At 38.5% G+C, this 16,155-nt stretch overlaps 1 protein-coding gene across 1 annotated transcript in view; it reads right to left on the bottom strand.

Moving 5' to 3' along the window:
- The window catches only part of LOC101847679 (serine palmitoyltransferase 2), a 41,867-nt gene that overhangs the window by 6,629 nt on the left and 19,083 nt on the right, over nt 1-16,155 (bottom strand). The window contains exons 3-9 of the mRNA XM_013086889.2: nt 14,713-14,867; nt 6,336-6,481; nt 3,890-4,014; nt 3,122-3,215; nt 2,492-2,597; nt 1,945-2,164; nt 496-622 (exon numbers count right to left, since the gene is read on the bottom strand). Coding sequence (XP_012942343.1) covers nt 496-622; nt 1,945-2,164; nt 2,492-2,597; nt 3,122-3,215; nt 3,890-4,014; nt 6,336-6,481; nt 14,713-14,867 — 973 coding nt within the window. The remainder of the gene's footprint in view (nt 1-495; nt 623-1,944; nt 2,165-2,491; nt 2,598-3,121; nt 3,216-3,889; nt 4,015-6,335; nt 6,482-14,712; nt 14,868-16,155) is intronic.

Raw genomic sequence — 16,155 nt, 5'->3', positions numbered from 1 at the left:
AATTCTTAGAATTGAAAATTCTTTCTTAGGTACCAAAAAAAAAGGGGACAAAAGTGAAAATTTAAATTTTCATTGGCATTGCTACACAATAAGGTCGTATAAGTGCCGAAAATTTAGAGCTGTTTACAAGAGAGTAACAAACACAAAAAAGAAGGACAGGAGATAAAGACGATAGACGTTTGATGCGAAAGAAGAAGCAAACCACACCAAGGCACCTGCCAACCATCCACTGCGTGTGCGTGTGTGTGTGTGTGCGTGCATGCGTGTGTGTGTGTTTTAATGCTTTGCTTTCATCTGTGTTGGTACGCAAGAGGGAGAGAGTGTTCCTTGTTCGCTTCAGAAGATTAATTTACAATCAATGATCACCCTCAGCATCTGTGACCACCCACTAACAACGTAGGGTGAGATTCAGGGCCACCAACTACACCAAGAATAAAACAGCAGGTTACTGAAGGTGAAACCAAGGACAGCCACTGCTGCAGTGCAAGCACTCACCTTCCTGCGTGCCATCTTTACCCATGATGGTACTCATAGAGCTGATGATTTGCTGCACAACAGGCGGTGACATGGCAGTCGAATAGATGCAGCTGTGGGCGTTGGCTCTCAGGTGGTTGATCAGACGCTGTGCACAGAGACGAAAACGTTACTTCAACTGTCGGTAAACATTGTACTATAAATTCACACTACAGGATTAAAGCACATGAGCTAACAGGCTATACTTTAGTTTCAGTTTTACTAAGTGTTTTACGGCACTTGTAACACAATAAGTTCATATAAGTGCTTAAGATTAGAGGAGTAACAAACACAAAAAAGAAGGAGGGGAGATACAGATGATAGATGGTTGATAGGAAAGAAGGAGCAAACTACACCAGAGCACCCGCCAACCACCCACAAAGGCTATACTTATCAACAGTACGGCGTCTTTACAGTAGAGAGAAAGCACATTGACACAGTAATGGTCATTTAGAGCATGTGTGAGAGCATTGCACACGAGCAACATACACTTCATGGAACAATGAATCCATCAGTTTGACCAGCTACTACACACACAAAAACTGTTGGCAGGCCTCTTGTGTGGCTTTGTAAAACACTTGGTTCACACTGGGCTAAACATGGAATGCAATAGCAGAAAGAAGGAAAATCCTCAGCTCTCAAAAGTCGACTGGATTCTGTTCCCTTGAGTTCAAACAAACCCAAAGCTAACCTTTTTATCTAACTTTTAACTATCATAACTACACCTGATTCTATTGCATATGATGCGTCTGAAAATTTCAAGCCCCTTTGTCCACATGAAGTGGTGTAAAGGTAATACTCACTCCCTTTCAAGAGAGCAGTTTTTACAATAGGCAAGCCCCACTCTTCCCAAGTTTGGTTTGTTTTTGCAAGCACAACTTCCTAATTAAAGACACTTAAACAAAATAATAGGCCTACTGAGATTGTAAAAACATCATTGAAGTTAAAATATCTTATACAACTGATTTCTAAGTATTCCCTGAAACAAAACCCACATTCTACATTTTCTGGTGAAATCATTACAACATGATTCACTGCACGCTGTCACAAAATGAAGACAGCAAGGAAGGAGTGGGGCGTGGTCGTCTTTAATAGTAACTGACACTGAAACGCATCAGGTGAGACTACACTAAACACTCTGTGACAAACTGTAGGCCTACCAGAAGAACAGAACAGACTAACTTGCACGAGTGCAAATCACTGCAGAAACACATGTTAATAACCAAACAGGTCTATCAGCATGGCCGGTTGCTTATTTTAGGTGAGCTTAGGGAGGCATTCACCAAGCCCACACAAATTTCTTTGGCCGTACCGTCTCTCCAGCACAGTACAAGTACACCACAGAATTTTCTTCGTTATACTCTCAGAGACAATTCCTTTTAACCCCGTCCAGTCGAAACATTCTGATTTCCTGCGAAGAAGACAACTGACCCTGGTTCCACCAATGTATCCTCCGGCCGCTCCAAAACTCTTGGTGAATGTTCCCATCATGATGTCCACATCACGGGGATCAAGGCCAAAGTAGTCGACCACACCCTTTCCATGGGGACCCATTGCCCCGATGCTGTGAGCCTCGTCCAGGTAGATGTAAGCCTTGTACTTTTTCTTCAGCCTGATCACATCTGGCAGACGCACGATGGAACCCTCCATACTGGAAAAAAGGAGTCAAGAGCAAGAACAGTCACAAACCAGTGATGAAGAGCCAGTTTCATAGCAATAGTTATAGTCAATGTTCCAATGTTCCCTGCTCTGCGGACCACCTTTTTCATCCAGTAATCTAAGAGCAGTATTCTGACATACAATGACACAGTTATAGGCCAAACATTGTTGGCAGGGGGAAGTCATACATTGCACAAACACAACAACAACAACAACAACAACAACAACAATCTAAGAGCTAGAGATGGGTGGGAAAAAAGAATGGGCACAGCACATTTTGCACACACTTAAAAACAAAGGGGCGAAAACTATATCCTACCTGTAAACACCCTCCACAACAATCAAAATTTTCTTCCAGGGTCTGTGTGTTCTGGGCTGACCTTCTGTTACAGCATCTCTCAGTTTCTTTTCCAGGTCTCTCATGTCTACAAGAAGGACAGAAAAGATGAACCATAGAAACATAATTTTGCACTGACAACAGAGGCATATTGCAGTGGAAAAAAAACCCTCCAATGCAAGAATAACTTATAAAAAATACTTAAGCCTAGGTGATTGTAGCGCTAAGAAAAAAGTACTCTGCACAAACAGATCGCATCGGGGCAAAATTTCACTAGGGCTAGACTGGACCCTGTCATGACGCAAACCAGAACTGAAAAAGTGTGAACTAGGAAAGCAAGTGTTGATTGGAGAAAGCTGGACACATTTTCCCACAGAAGATGTAAGAAAAGGGATAACTCTGGAAGAAAAAGCAAACAATTTGTCAACCATTACTTGAGCTTTATGGGTATCAACATTTTAAAAAGTAAGAGGCTGGAAAATTCAGTAGGACCACTTTCTGCTTATGTATTACTTCAGGCAAGAGACTTGACTAGGAATAATGTAAACAACAATCGTGGAAGCAGATAAAGTCTTTCCATAAAGCACATCAAAGGATATTTTATGTCCTCACCATTGTGCTTGAACGTGCGAATAAGAGCACCAGTCAGACGAGAGCCCAGGATCAGGGACGCATGATTCAGCTCATCACTGAGGATAAGGCTTCCCTGAGAAGGAAAGAAAGAGCATGAACATTTTCATTGGCAACCCCCCCCCCCCCAAAAAAAAACAACTAAAAACAAGCATATTTCCACACGTTTCAGGCAGAGGGCAAAAAGACTGATAAAAAATTGTTTACCTTAATTTCATATCAATGTGTGTGCGTATGCGAGTATCAGATGAGCAATTTTTTTAAAAAGGAAAGCAACTATCTACCTGACTCAAATCTTGGTTTCATTTGCCAGGGGCAATCCAACATGTTGTTCTATTAGTGGCGAAGAAACATAAAAACAGCCATCCAAAAATTTGATGGTAACTGTAACAGCAATCTGCAGCTATTTCACTATGCTGGGTGTCAAATGTCCTAAATCTCTAAATATGTTCACATGATAAACTTCACATTCATATCACAGCTCAGGATCAATGGATTTTCTAAAAAGAAATCTAAAACGGACAATATTTTGGGATGATCTAGCTAATTCACTAACACCAGCACCCCTGGTCAGGTGAAGTTTTTACAAAACTCTACAAAATAAGCCTGGGAACTGCCACAGACTATAATAAATACAACACAAATACAGCATCAGCTAGTTAAAGAGAATTTTTAGTTGAGCATCCGAACCCAAAAAAGTCTTTAAATTTTCTCTGAGACTACGAAAATTTTGAGTTCTCAAGAGCTCACCTTGCCGACAAGGGAAGGCATGTTCATGGAGTTGGTGGCAAAACCCATGGGCACTGTGATAGCTGCTTCCACCCCTAGGTACTCCGCAGTCAGATCATCCAACTCACGATGAATGTCCATATAACCTGACAGACAGCACAATGATTCTTTATAATAACAACCGAAGCAATAAAAACTTTTGAGTAGTTGTAAAGAGTAAGTTTATTCAGTGTTTAAGGCCACTGGCCCACATCAGATCCGACAAAAAAGAGAATAAATAATGTAATGTTCACTTAGTTTACTTTCAGTAAGAGTTTTACAGCACTTGCAACACAATTAGGTCAAATAAGTGACAAAGATTAGACGTAATAACCCCGAAATAAGGAGAGATAAGAATGACAGATGTCTGATAGGACAGAAGGAGCAAAGTAAACCAAATCATCTGCCAAACGATGTCCATTTACAGAACCTAGCCTGAACCTGTACTAAGGGCACAGGGGGCATTGAATTATTGTATAAGTAAGAGAACTGCGACGAACAGTTGTAAAGAAGTGCTGGCACAAGCAAAATATAACCAACAACTGACACCCATCAATTTAATTCCTGTGGCAGAATAGCCAACAAATGATGGATCTATAAAAAAAATAACTCACAGGAGTTGAAAATTGATACTAAGGTTGCAAACACACTATACATCTGTGTTAACATTTTACTCCACAAAGAGTTTCCTCAACTAAAAAAAACAAAAACAAATCAATTAAACTCTCATAATACTTATAATGACGAGTAGTGGGCCAATAGTCATATTAGTACTTCCTAGCTTTCCAGCTGTGCTCTCACTGCCCAGTGTAGAACAAAGGGGCAGGAAATAGTATTGCCCTGGAGAGTCCATGGTGCATTGTCAGGGGTTTTTTTGTTTGTTTTTTTAACTAAGCGCATTACAAAACCCCTAAATTAAAAAAAGAATAGCATTGTTGTTACCCTTTTATAATAAATAACCCCTGTGAAATGTGAAAATCATGATGAACAAAGAAAGAAAAGGAAATAAAAGGCGACAGGTTTATTTTGAGTGAGTTTGAAGGATAAAACAAGTCTAAGGCCCCGCGTCCACTGCGCTTTTTCGTCACTTGCAGGCCAAGCTCACATTCAAATGAGCTTGTTCTTGTCAGTCACTGACTGCCTTTGCCTGACTACGCGATTTTCCTGCATGCAAGCTTTTTCGTCAGTCGTACAGGGGACTAAGAAAGCCTCGATTCGACTCATTTCAGAAGGAAATTTGCATCTTTAGGTACATTTTTGCTTCTTCATTGTACTTTACCTGATCAATAAAGTTGTATCTCATTATAATATATTGTACAATAGCAGATTTGTGCTGAAAAACAGCAAAATAATGAAATTAAAGCACTTGACCTAGATCTAGATTATTTCGTTCTCGGGAGAGCTAAAAATAGGCCAGGTAAGACCTAGCTAGGGACGTATCTAGATCTAGATCTACGTTCTCTAATGTTTAGAGCTTCCAATTTTCCGCAAATTTTTCGTTTTCTCCAGACCTTATCTGCTGGTCCACTAGACCTAGATCTAGGCCTAGATTCTAGATCTAGATCTACATCTCGATATATTATGTCATTTTGCCTTTCCTGAAACAGTGCTGTAAATATGAAGCTTAATTTACTCTTCTCTGATGAAAGTTCTGATGGCCGAGTGAACAGTACATTGTATGTCTGCGTTTGGAGACAAACATAATTTCGTGACCGTAGGTTTGAATCCCAGTCCAAGCTTTTTTTTTTTCTTCTTCTTCTCATCCTCCCAACTTACCAACAATTTTTCCCATAATCATAATTTGTTGCTTTTTAGTTTTTTAAAGAGGTAAGTAAATAAATAAATTGCCAGTGCTGTCTGTTGCTCTCGTAATCAGAACACACTGGACTAAAAATAGGTTTAGCCGGTCTGATGTCGGTGGACACGGATCTTTTTGAGTTGGCTCTACACCATGAAAAAACTTCGTACATTAGCCAGGCCTGGAAGTGATCTTATTTTGGTGGTCACGTAGACTTAGCCAGATCAACTCAGCACAAGGCTCATTTTCCAAGGAACAAAACCAGACACGTTAGTTGGAGCAGCAGACACTTTATGTTGGGGAATCTAACACTTTTGTGTCCGGCAAGGAAAGTACATGCATGGGTTGTTTCAGGTGGACGCAAGTCCTGTGGCAGGTGCATATATCACAACAATTAGTCACTTTTAAGGACAAGTGGACTAATCCAGATTTCAGGGGTTTCCAGAAATCTTGACCTACACCAAAAGTGGGCATTGCCCTACCTATGGGAGAAGTTTGGTTTCATTGGCGTGTATATTTGTTTGGTTGTAGAGATTTCTAAAAACAGTATTTTTTGGGATAGCCCCCTTGTGCTTAAAAGCGACATTAACAGACTTGGCACTTGCTCTCCCCCTAAAATCTGTCACTTACCCATCTCCTGACGGCTGGCACACACACCCACTCCATATTTCCTTGTTGTTTCTTCCACTTTATCGGCACACGGGCCTGTGTTCTCTGCAAAACCCAGGTAGTTGTACGAACCAAAGTTCATAACATCCAGCTTTTTCCCCGTCAGTCTGTTAAAAACATTGCAGCCTACATTAACGCATGTCCATGGAAGTAACAGAACATAAAATTCTACATCAAGAGGCAAACTGTGTAAAAAAGGAGAAAAATTCTGAACCATATATCTAAGATGTGATCATATCTTGAAATTACCCAAACATAGGAAAGCTCAACTGGTCGAGGTTTGAGATAGACCATTAAATCTGCAGAATCAATAAGTTAAAAAGTGTTCAACATTCCTTCAAACTTTATTTTTCTCTTACTACATCTCTCTCCATGAACTATTGTACAAGGAAAAGGAATAAAAGGATTCAGCCATGACTCAGTTGTCACTCTTTCATTTCAACAAAATCAAGCCAGTGTGATTCCTGAACCCTCCAACAGATTCCAATGAAAACATGGATGGTAGTTTTTCACTATTAAATCCCCCTTTCATACTTGCACACAAGGAAAGACAGAGACATAAAAGGAAAACTTTGTCTACTACCAGAAACCAATGGACAAAGAACAAAAATTCTTCACGAATGAAGACAGAAGGGAACTCACATTTTTTGCATAATATGAGGGGGAAATAACATAAATACATAGATTTGTGGGCGTGGATAAAGACTGGTTAATCACGAAGCAGCTGATAAAAAATGAGTAGCTGGTCAAAATAAGTATCCAATATGGACAATGTTTCAAGAAGAACAGGGCCATGTCATACCTTTTTCAGTTCCTGTCTTCATGAAATAACTTGGCATCATGTTTTTTAAAATATCACAATGGACCCCAAATTTTGAACACTAAATTTATTTAGCCAACACAAATCTTGACAGCTGACCCATTTTCTTTGAAACCCTGACAAATACAAGCTCTCTACTCATCGGCACATATAGGGTAATTGTGCCAAACCCACATATATTCAGAATTGACAGATTCAGAAAAAGAAGAAAGAAAAACTTGCAAAAAGCCATACAAACATGGGGATGCAGGATGCTCTTGGGTAATGAACAGATATGTGATACTGGAAACATATAACGTTACGACTATGAAAAACAAAGCAAAAACAAGGTCAGAAATCAAACCAAAAGGAAACTTTAAAGTTTTTAAATACAAGAGCAAAAACAAACCCAAAACCAAACAGAAGACAGAAAAAGACCCCAAAAGAAACAGTTAATCTCTTTGCTAAACTTTCACAGTGGCACAGAAATAAAAGAATACAAATCAATAACACATTATTTCTCCTTAAGAAATTACACAAGTTTCCACAACTATTTCCTGGCATCATATTGCATGGTAAGGACCTACGATGATACATCTTTTTCCTGTCAAAGGAAGCTAGGTATAGAGTGAATTGCTCTGCTTTTCCGTTAAATACGGCATGAGAGAATTAATGGAAGGGGGGGGGGGGGGGGGGGGGGGCGCATTTGCATTCGTGCTATTTAATTTTTTATCAGAACCTCTTTTCCTAAACTTAAAATAAAATTTGCAAAATCAAGTTAGAAGCAGTAAACAACAAAGAAGATCTAACTAAACAATGCATATACAGTCAACTTTGTGGTTAGAGTAAGATTTCCGGAGAGGGTGGGCAGCACCTACAAATGAGAGTTTCAGAGACTTAAGAGCTACATTTTTCTTTACAAGATCTATTACATTTCAGGGAGCACAAAGCCATTTTTGTTCATACAACTGACAAATACATCCTGTAATAACCTTAACCACCCTGCATATTTTTGGCAACAACATCTCCCCCACCCCCCACCCCTTTAGGAAAATCATAACATCTTTGTACTCTAACTTATCTATACCAAAACCCAACAATCTGTTTGGACATCTTTGTTCAACAAGTCCACTAGACTCTAAATTATTCAACCTATCAGTTGTAACTCTTGGCTCTTGGCATGGTCCCAAGCTTCCTACTAGTATAACAGAAAATGCATAATTGTCCTTTTAAATCTGAAAGAAACCTCTATTCTATATAATATGCACTTTTTTTCTCTATTGAAAAAGTAAAGATAGTGATATTTCCACAGCAATTGAAAGTCTGACCATAGAGAAATGTGCATCATCCTTCCACGTTAGGCAAAGTGTTGACAGTAAACAATTCTATAAAAATTCATCCCTGAAAGACAAAAACAAACTTCAGGTGCTGCCACCCCACCCTCCTACTGATCCAATCTATTTCAAATTGACAAATGTGCCCCTGTGAAGCAAAGTGGTATTATTTTACAACAAGATGGTATAAAATCTGCCTGGTAAAGTACATGGAATGAGTGAGAGACGCTCAAAGCAGGATAAACAGCAAGTACACTGCTGAAGTAGAACATAGTTGGTGACACTGGGTACAGAAAATGTAGCAAACAGAATCACATCTTCATTTCCGTCACTGGATAAGTTACGTGAACAATAAATACACATACATGCACAAAAAATAGAGGGGACGAGGAGGAATAGAGCAGATGCAATTCATGCACATGTATCAGTCACTGAACTTGGGCATTTTCCAAAGCAAAATTAATACCCCCTAGGATAAGAAGAGGGTTCACAATTAGTTCCCAGTGAGACTATGTGCAGATTCCCAAATTATATATGAAGTCATATAGATTTTGACAGCTAGCATCCTTCCAAACAAGTGATTTACTTTTTGTAAACATGGATTTATATTTACATCTTGAAGTGATGTTTCCAGGAAATCAGAAGCAATGTAAAAATATAAGCCAGAAAGAAGTTTGGGACAATAGCAACAAGAAGCCAAAGGCACAACTAAGAACAGTATCTTCTTTTGAAAGGCAATGGCTAGACAATGACACATACAACTTTCACGTTCCAATAAGATGTTTCCAACAAGAGTTGTCACATCAAACCAAGCCTGAGACACAGAAGAGCTATCTCACGAAGTAAAAGAAGTAAGAGGAACATTGATTGTCATAGAAAGCTGGAAACAAGCATTGAAAGAAGAAAAAATTTCCGAGGAACTGGAAGCAGCACAAGTACCCCTCATTCTCTCCAATTATTTTTCTTAAAAAAACCCAGACCTGTCCACAAGCTACATTCTTATTTCTGTTCCGTCTGTCTCATTTCAAATTAGTATTTAAGCGAATGTATCTAAACTGAAGACTGTCAATAAGTTCATGAGGGCAAAGGCAGAAGAGAGATAGGTAGTAGGACAACAGCATTCAAATTATGCTAGATAAACTGAAAATGGTACACAAAAACACAAAATAAATAGTAGAAAAGTGGTGTCTCTTTCTCCCTGACCAATCATTATAAAAGCAAAAAGAGGAATAGAAAACAAAAAGAATCACAGTATCCATCAACTATCCCCACAACATAAAAGGCAAATTTAGAAAACCAGATGGTATCTGAAAATGGACATTAAGTTGTTACTAGTTTCCACAGCAGGCAGATGTAAATTAAAACAACACTGGAAAAAAACAACAAAAGTTAGAGCAGACCAAATGAATAGTTAACAGCCACATGTGCTACTAAAATAGAAAATGAGATTCAAGCGACAACACACGCAAAAGAGCTACAAGTATATCCTATCTTCCCCACCGCCACCCCCCAAACCAGGAGATAGTGTCGTTTTGTGTAAGGCAAAAATCTTTGCACATGTAATATTACGTTGACACACTCATCATTGCTTGCCCAGTGTGGTCTTATCAGAACATGAAGGGAGAACCTAGAGAACATAGGTCATTGTAATATAAGACTACATTCATAGTTTTGAGAAGACACTCTGGATGTTTTAAACAGGCTTCTAAATACACCCGTTTTACTTTTTTTCTTAGCATTTGAAACTTTATTTTTCATTTATTGCAAGAATTCTAAAAGATCTAGATCTATAGCAAATACAGTATTATACAAAAATCTTGTCTCAAACATCAAACTGAGAATTGAATTGTAAAGAAGCTTCAAGTGACATGATCTGTGTTTCACTACTGTTCTATCACACTCTCTGCTCTTGAGAAGGCATAGATTAGATAATGTATCTAAATTAAGTTGCATCTGTCATCCAATAAATGATAAAACGTTTTTCCAAATTTAATTTTTCCCTCACCTCCAAACCTAACTCATCTTACACATGTTTACTTTGAAGTCTTTCCAATTCTTCATACTGACAAGAAAATTCCCATCTTTAGTGTACAGAACAGGATTTGAGTTCCCAACTTTCAAGAATTCAAAATAAGGTCATATTGTATAATACCCATTAAACTGATAGAAAAACAGGTCAAGTATACCACATCAAAGCCACCCTCCCTGTCAACGGCTCACACTTTGGAGGACATTACAGACTAGAAGTTTAACCCTGTGCAATTCTGATTATTTCTACACCATAATATATTTCAGGAACATCTGCATACTGTTTTGAGAGCTATTTCATATATGCATTTAAAAATGTGCATGAACTATGTATTGTAAAATGTTTCATGTACACGATACAAGAGGACGATTCATGACTGGCCCAAATGTAGGCTTGACAGAATCAAAATCTATACTATAGAAAGAAATCATACTCTTGTTGTTTTAAATATAATTGAACATTACAAATTACGGAAGAGGGGATTACTGATTACGTCTTCAGTGTGCTCAACTTCTTTTTCTTAACTTGAACTCCCGTGCAAGAGAAATCATATTACAATTTTTAAATAAACACTCAACAGGACTGTGCAGTATCTCTTGGACCACCATCAGTTTTCCCTCTCTAAATTCTCCCTACTGCCTTGAGAAAAAAAAGTACAGCAGAAACTAAGACAACAGCAACAGTGATCCCAAGAACAAGAAGAACCTGAATTGAACACTGACAAATGTACAGCCCAAGTAATCACCATGAACAGTCAGGAATGTTATCTACCCATCACACACTACACAGTAGAGACAAAGGCCAGGAGAAATGAGAACAGAGGGAACAAGGTTAGCATTGTTAGATATTGTAACAAACCATAGCATTGTTAGATATTGTAACAAATCATGCATTTCTCCTATACAGAATTATACAGATAAAGGAACGCAAAGGTATCAGTTGAAAGCAGAAACAGAAAATAAGGAGATCTCCTACCAAACAGTTTGAAGACCATTCACTAAACCATGAAATACTTTTTTTAGTAAGAGTTTCACTGCAAGTGCAACACAATAAGGTCATATAAGTGCCGAAGATTAGAGGTGTTACAAGAGAGTAACAAACACAAAAAAAGAAGGAAGAGAGATAAGGACGATAGGTGTTTGATGGGAAAGAAGAAGCAAACCACACCAGAAAACCATGAAAATGCAAGGGGAGCACATTACATTGGCCTGTGACTTAAAAGACACCCTCCCAACCCCCATTTGCTTTTGATATGGCATTTTGTAAGATGACAGACGCGTGGCTAGCTATAATATGATGCAACAACCCTTTTACAATATCTGAAGCTAGAAAATATCCAGGTTCAAATTCTGGTGGGAATCACTGCACAACAAAATGTGACGAAATAAGGGGGGAGGTGATAACACAAACAGAAACACCTACTAAAAACACTTAACTAAGACGTTCTCAAATTGATGGGTAGCAAAACAAGGCAGAGCATGAGGACATTTATACTGTCTAGAGCAGAAAAAGGGATCTATTCAATTGGCTTTGAGCAGCTCACAATAGACCGCACAGTGTACAGTACTACTCACCATAGACAGTGCAAATATGTAAAACATCATTGTCCGAGTCATTAAGTAAAGTGGGAATAAAACAGCTTAAATGACTTATTGGACCTGAAGTACCTTAGAACAAATTATGTTTTTGTGCTTGACTTAGTGGTTCCTCTACAGTCAGAAGGGCTTTCTGCCATGCTGAGAACCATATTCAAGATACTGGGCCCTTTAATCACTTCAATCTATATCAATCTTTAAAAAAACAACCAGTCTCTGGGTAATCCATCCCTTTTGAGACACAGATTTGAACAGAGACTTGCACCTCGTTAACAGTGCTTATCTTGTTCTGTAAGGCACTGATGGCACACAGTTCCTGTCTACCTATTTCTTGAAGGAACAAAAAGAGGTAGCAATTTCCCAACGTTAAATTATTCCTGCCCTTATTCCTCTAGCATCTAATCTGAGTGATCACATAGCAGCTTTCAAAACTAAACCTGCTCCTAGAGCTATCAAAAAATAGCGATTTCTCCTTTCAAAAGCAAGCCAACTGAAAGGATAGGGAATGGCTAAAGATGCAAAGGGGAAAGAAATATCAAGGTAACCGAACAGGTAACACCTGGGTCGAAAACTAAAAGGTGTGATTACAGGGAAGATTATTTCAAGAAGGCATGGGGGATACAGCGCAAAGACAGATAAAGGAACAGTTCAGAAGATGTAATTTACACACGAGGGAACACTTCAATGGGACTCACAAACAGTACATGTACAAAAACAACTTGAAAAGTCTAGTGAGCAAACATCCATTCCTATTTTGTGGTGAAAAATAACCCAAAATAAGAAAATGCTTAAAACATTTGAAATCCAAGTAAGTGACAACCTCTCAACTGAATACACAGAATAAAAGTCAATTCAAGGCAAAAAAAATGTTAGTATGCCAGAAGGCTTTGCGATGCTTTAGCATTATTAGCAAGCAAATGAGTTTAAAACCTCTATGCCGAGACATTCAAAAATTCATATGAACAAAAATTAGATTTAAAATTAAACATGATTTAGTTGAGTGGAAATTCACACCAAAACCAAATTGAAATAATTCTTTGAGAAAAAAAAACCCCTTCCATTAGTATGATTTCAAATCCGGACGCCTAAAAAAAAACCTCAGTGGCCGTGAGATGTTTAAAAAAAAACTGCAACAGAAACAACTTTATGAATGTTCAATATAGAATTTCAAAATGAAACCTGTGTGGGTATTCTCTTCTATATATAAAGGATTTTTTAAATACTAGACTCATGAACAATGGGCTTCGGTGCTACAGAACAGGAGAGAGAGATAATAACCAGTGTGGTTGAATACTGAGCTGTTCATAAATAAAATCTGCAAGTAAACTGAATGAAAGCAAAATGAGTAGATGCCATTGTCCCCTAAATGTGCTTATAAAACCATACAAAAGGAAAAAAAGCCCCAATACGTGAGAAAGATTAAAATTAAAACACCCCCCCTCCCCCCCTAAACATAAACAGACCTAAAACCACAAATTCAAAACCCAATATCAATGTGTATAACTTAGCTGAAGCCAGTGCTGGTTAGTATCTCCATGATATGGAAAAATTTGGAATCCAGAACAAATGTAGAAAATCATTTCAGATTTAAAAATACATTACACTCCATTTTTGCAGGAACCCTTTCTACTTATAATGATCCATCAATGCCATTTGGAGTTGGCTTTCTGGTTTGTTCTAGTTTCATAACTTGCCAAAGAAGGTATAGAACCATAACTGCCATATAACAAAATCGTGTTTGAAAACTAGAATTAAAGAAACAAGTCAATAAACATTAATAGTGCTATTAGTATGCACTCCCACATCCATCTACTTTCTGAATAAAAGTAAGGAAAAAGCGCTGAAGCATAAGAAAGCTTTCCACTGCACGTTTTGCAAAGAAGTTGGGTGGTGATTGGTTCCTGTCTGTGAGTGAAACACTAAATCAAAAACTGAACTGAAATGTGAACTCCAAATTATTACTTTAAAAAAGACTGACCCGGGGAAGGGGGCTCAGCAATCAACAAAATTTTGTTGCATTTAATAACAAAAACACACCAAACAACGTGCATTAAAAAAAATTAGTAATGGAAGTAAAAGTAAAAACATTCACAAATTACTTATCGGTGGCCTGTCAAGACAAAGAAACATCGGCTGTTTCGCTAGATATTTTCTGAAACTTTCTCCATGTTGCTGCTGACAACATTGGGACTTGAATAATTTCACTCTCAATCCCACTACACACACTTTTTAGGAACAATTTTTTGAATTTATCATGCATTTAAATTCCTATTCCAAAACTGTCAACCATGAATAACAAAGGTCAGAGGTGTTCAAATGTGAAAAATTACTCCACCTCTGACAACATTCCTCCCATAACTTGAAAACTGAGATAAAACTCATTCAGAGGCCCTAACTCTGACAAAGTTTTGGCAAGTGAATGAGAAAAACGTTTACAAACTTTGCCAGTTGATTTTGCGAGGTTGACAAAGCACGCTCTGCTGAGCAAAGTACAGAAAAACATAATGAAAAGTAACTAGTGGTGAGGCACTCTGTCAAGAAAACCTTGGGGAGAAAAGCGCAGCAACACAGCCATACATACTGAAAATTCCATCCGTAATCAGGAGAGATTCTCTCCATGACATCAATGCGCCCGCCAGCGCAACTGGAGATAGGTCTGTTCCAGCAGTCACGCGCACGTCTATATAAGTTTCTGGTGTAAAAGCTCTCCCAACTCAAGAAGAGCGGCACAAAGCCCTGTTGTTGGAAGTGGGGAAAGATTGAGAACAAGAAGCAAAAAGAATGGATTGAGAATACAGGCTGAGCTGGTAGATAAAGTCTTCTCCCTTCTTCTCCTGCTGCTATCTATGGAGGATATCAGTCTACTCGGATTGCGTACAGATTCCTCTCTTCCATTCTCCCCAGCAGGAGAGGGGCAAAGAGAGACTCACAGCAATAAAACTTGCTGTTGAATCAACGAAATTGCCCAACGCGACCACATCATACCAGTGTTATCAAAAAAGAGGGTCACTGCAAAACCAATGACAAGCTGTTGGTGTCAACCTATAGCTAAACACCCTGCGGAAAAAAAAAAGTGATGAGGAAGGCTGCAAAACAACAGATTAGGTGTTCTGAGGTAGTCATTAAGAAAGCCTGAAAGAAACCAGAAACGGAAATCATTAGAAACAACATATGACTGAATACAACAGAAATGCAAATGAAAGGGATACAACAAACTTCATGACAAATACTTCATTCCAAATGCTACCTACACTCATGCCCTTGTGACAAAAAGCTATTAAACAAACTGGCTGCCCAGGGGGAAAAAAGATATATTTTTTAAAAACGGACCAAGCGAACAAAAAATCAACAAAATTACTATAATGGTAGGTTTGAGGATTAGCTTCACCGATATAACGAAAAAACGTTTTCTGGCTTTGAAAAAAAAAATCAAATCAACAAAAAGAGATGGACATTTTCAAAGGACTTATTCGGAGCATCACATTGCAACTCTTATTAAACATATTTGTTTTAACATTCTCCAGATACAGATTTCAAAGCACTGAAGGAGTGCAAGGAAGAGCATCAGGGAGGCATGGAAAAAACAAGCTGCAAGATGAGCAAGCCTCATGCCGGAAATCAAATATCAGCCCCTTGCCATATATGCCCAAAGCACGCACACGCACACACACACACGAGCGCACGCCACATTTCTGTACAATGTGAGATACAGTTGACAAAAAAAAAAAAAAATCACTACGCACCACAACAAGTAGACGGAAAGCATTCCCCAGAGTTGAGAGCCAACAGAAACAATAAGGGACATTTAGATACCAGGTTTGACATGCAGTTAATGAATAACGCAGTTAACACTGTTACATCAACCGGCCAACCAGCACAAACAAGATGACAATGATGATGCTAGCTAGCCCGAACAAACAATGCCAAATGCTTCCACGATGCCACAGCAAACATAAATGCAAAGACACATTACAGAAACAAATGCAAGCCTGTCCTGTAGGTTGTTGAACTCAGACGGAATGGG

The sequence above is a fragment of the Aplysia californica genome, unplaced genomic scaffold (genome assembly GCF_000002075.1).
Source record: "Aplysia californica isolate F4 #8 unplaced genomic scaffold, AplCal3.0 scaffold00518, whole genome shotgun sequence".
In the NCBI taxonomy this organism is placed as follows: domain Eukaryota; kingdom Metazoa; phylum Mollusca; class Gastropoda; order Aplysiida; family Aplysiidae; genus Aplysia; species Aplysia californica.
The sequence above is the reverse complement of the archived record's forward strand: the minus strand, read 5'-3'. Positions and strand labels throughout refer to the sequence as shown.